We start from the raw sequence: 1,494 nt of genomic DNA, 5'->3' as shown, positions 1-1,494 counted from the left end.
GGTTAGCGGGGTTTGGGGGGTGTGGTGGGTGGAGGGGGTGTTGGGGCCAAGGGGGGTGCAAGGGCTATTGGGGGGGCGATGCCAGGGTTATGGGGGTGCCAGAGCTGCAGGGGGTGCCACAGCTGGGGGAACACCAGATTTATGGGGGTGCTGGGTCCAGAGTGGGTGCCATGGCCAAGCTGGGTGCCGTGGCCAGGGGGTACCAGGCTTCGGGGGGTGCCCTGGCCAAGGGGGTACCTTGCTCTCCACATCCCTCAGCACCAATTCCTGGTCCTTGACTTGCAGGATGAGATCCTGCCCCCAGACCCGTCCCTGGGCTTCCAGCACCTTCAGGTGCGCCAGGCAGTCATTGATGCTGCAGATGTCCCTCTCCAGGCGCACTGTGAGCAGGTGCTGGGGGGGACGCGGCACCGGGTGTCACCGGGTTGCCCTGCTGCCGCCCCGTGCTCTGCAAACCGGGGGCACCCCGGCAAGGTTGGGGGGCTTGGGGTGGTTTGGGGGTCTCCTACCTCAACGTGGAAATTGCTTTGGGGCTTGAGCAGGGTCTGGCTGTAGTCCTTGCGCTGGGCTGCGGGGACATGCGGGGTCAGGGGACGGGGACAGGTTGGGGACAGGAGCAGGGGGGGTTTTGGGGTGCAGCCATTAACTCACTGTAGATGCTTTTCCCGCTGGGGCGGGTGAAACTCTTGGAGCGTTGGAGTGGGGAGCTGTTGTTGCGTTCACCCCTGGATGGACGGACAGACGGACCTTCGTGCCTGCAGCATAGTCCCCTCTCCCCACCCAGCCCTCGGGGTCCCCAAGGTGGAGACACCCCACCCTGCTGGGTACTCACTGGGACTGGGGGTTGCTCCAGTGGCTGGAGGGGTCTCCCATCTTGCCGGGGGCAGCGAGGGTGGCTCGATCCTGCTACGGAGTCCTGGCCTGGGCACGGTCCCCGCGTCGCCCCCAGTGTGTCCCCAACCGCTGGGGGCCCCTCCCATGCCATCCACCCCCCCAGGACGGTGGCATCACCCCATTCCCCAGCAGGACCCCCCTGCCCACCCATCCCCAGCCATCCTGCCCCATCCCAGCCCCGCGGGGTTCACCCAGCGGCCAGAGCCAACCTCCCCATGTCACTAGATGGGGTCCCCGTCTGGGGGGGGACACCCGGGGGGCCCCCGGGAGCCCCCCTCAAAGAGCCACGCTGGGCGACCTCCACAAACCCACCGTGCTCAACTCCAGCTCCACCACGATGTGCAGAGACAGAGGGCATCCCTGGAGCAACCGCAGGGGATGTCACAAATGGGAAACGAATGCTTGTGGGGGAAAGGGGTGACGTGCCGCGCAGGGAGGGCAGACGGAGGCTGTTTTCAGGCTAGCGCTGGCCAGTCCGTCCCAGGCAGGCTGGTCCCTCCCCCCCCCCCCCCCGGGGGCTGAGCCTTCGGCATGCATAGGCCCCGCTCCTCCCTCCTCAGGGCCAAGCCGCCCCGGAGCATCGCCCCTCCGCCCCGCCCA

The 1,494-nt window shown here is 67.7% G+C and overlaps 1 protein-coding gene across 1 annotated transcript in view; it reads left to right on the top strand.

The window, feature by feature from the left end:
• The first annotated feature begins 170 nt into the window (after nt 1-170).
• The window catches only part of CSF1 (colony stimulating factor 1), a 33,545-nt gene continuing 32,221 nt past the window's right edge, over nt 171-1,494 (top strand). Inside the window, exons 1-2 of the mRNA XM_009290625.1 lie at nt 171-233; nt 286-390. Of these exons, the coding sequence (XP_009288900.1) occupies nt 171-233; nt 286-390 (168 nt within the window). The remainder of the gene's footprint in view (nt 234-285; nt 391-1,494) is intronic.

The sequence above is a fragment of the Aptenodytes forsteri genome, unplaced genomic scaffold, assembly GCF_000699145.1.
Source record: "Aptenodytes forsteri isolate BGI_AS27 unplaced genomic scaffold, ASM69914v1 Scaffold285, whole genome shotgun sequence".
In the NCBI taxonomy this organism is placed as follows: domain Eukaryota; kingdom Metazoa; phylum Chordata; class Aves; order Sphenisciformes; family Spheniscidae; genus Aptenodytes; species Aptenodytes forsteri.
The sequence above is the reverse complement of the archived record's forward strand: the minus strand, read 5'-3'. Positions and strand labels throughout refer to the sequence as shown.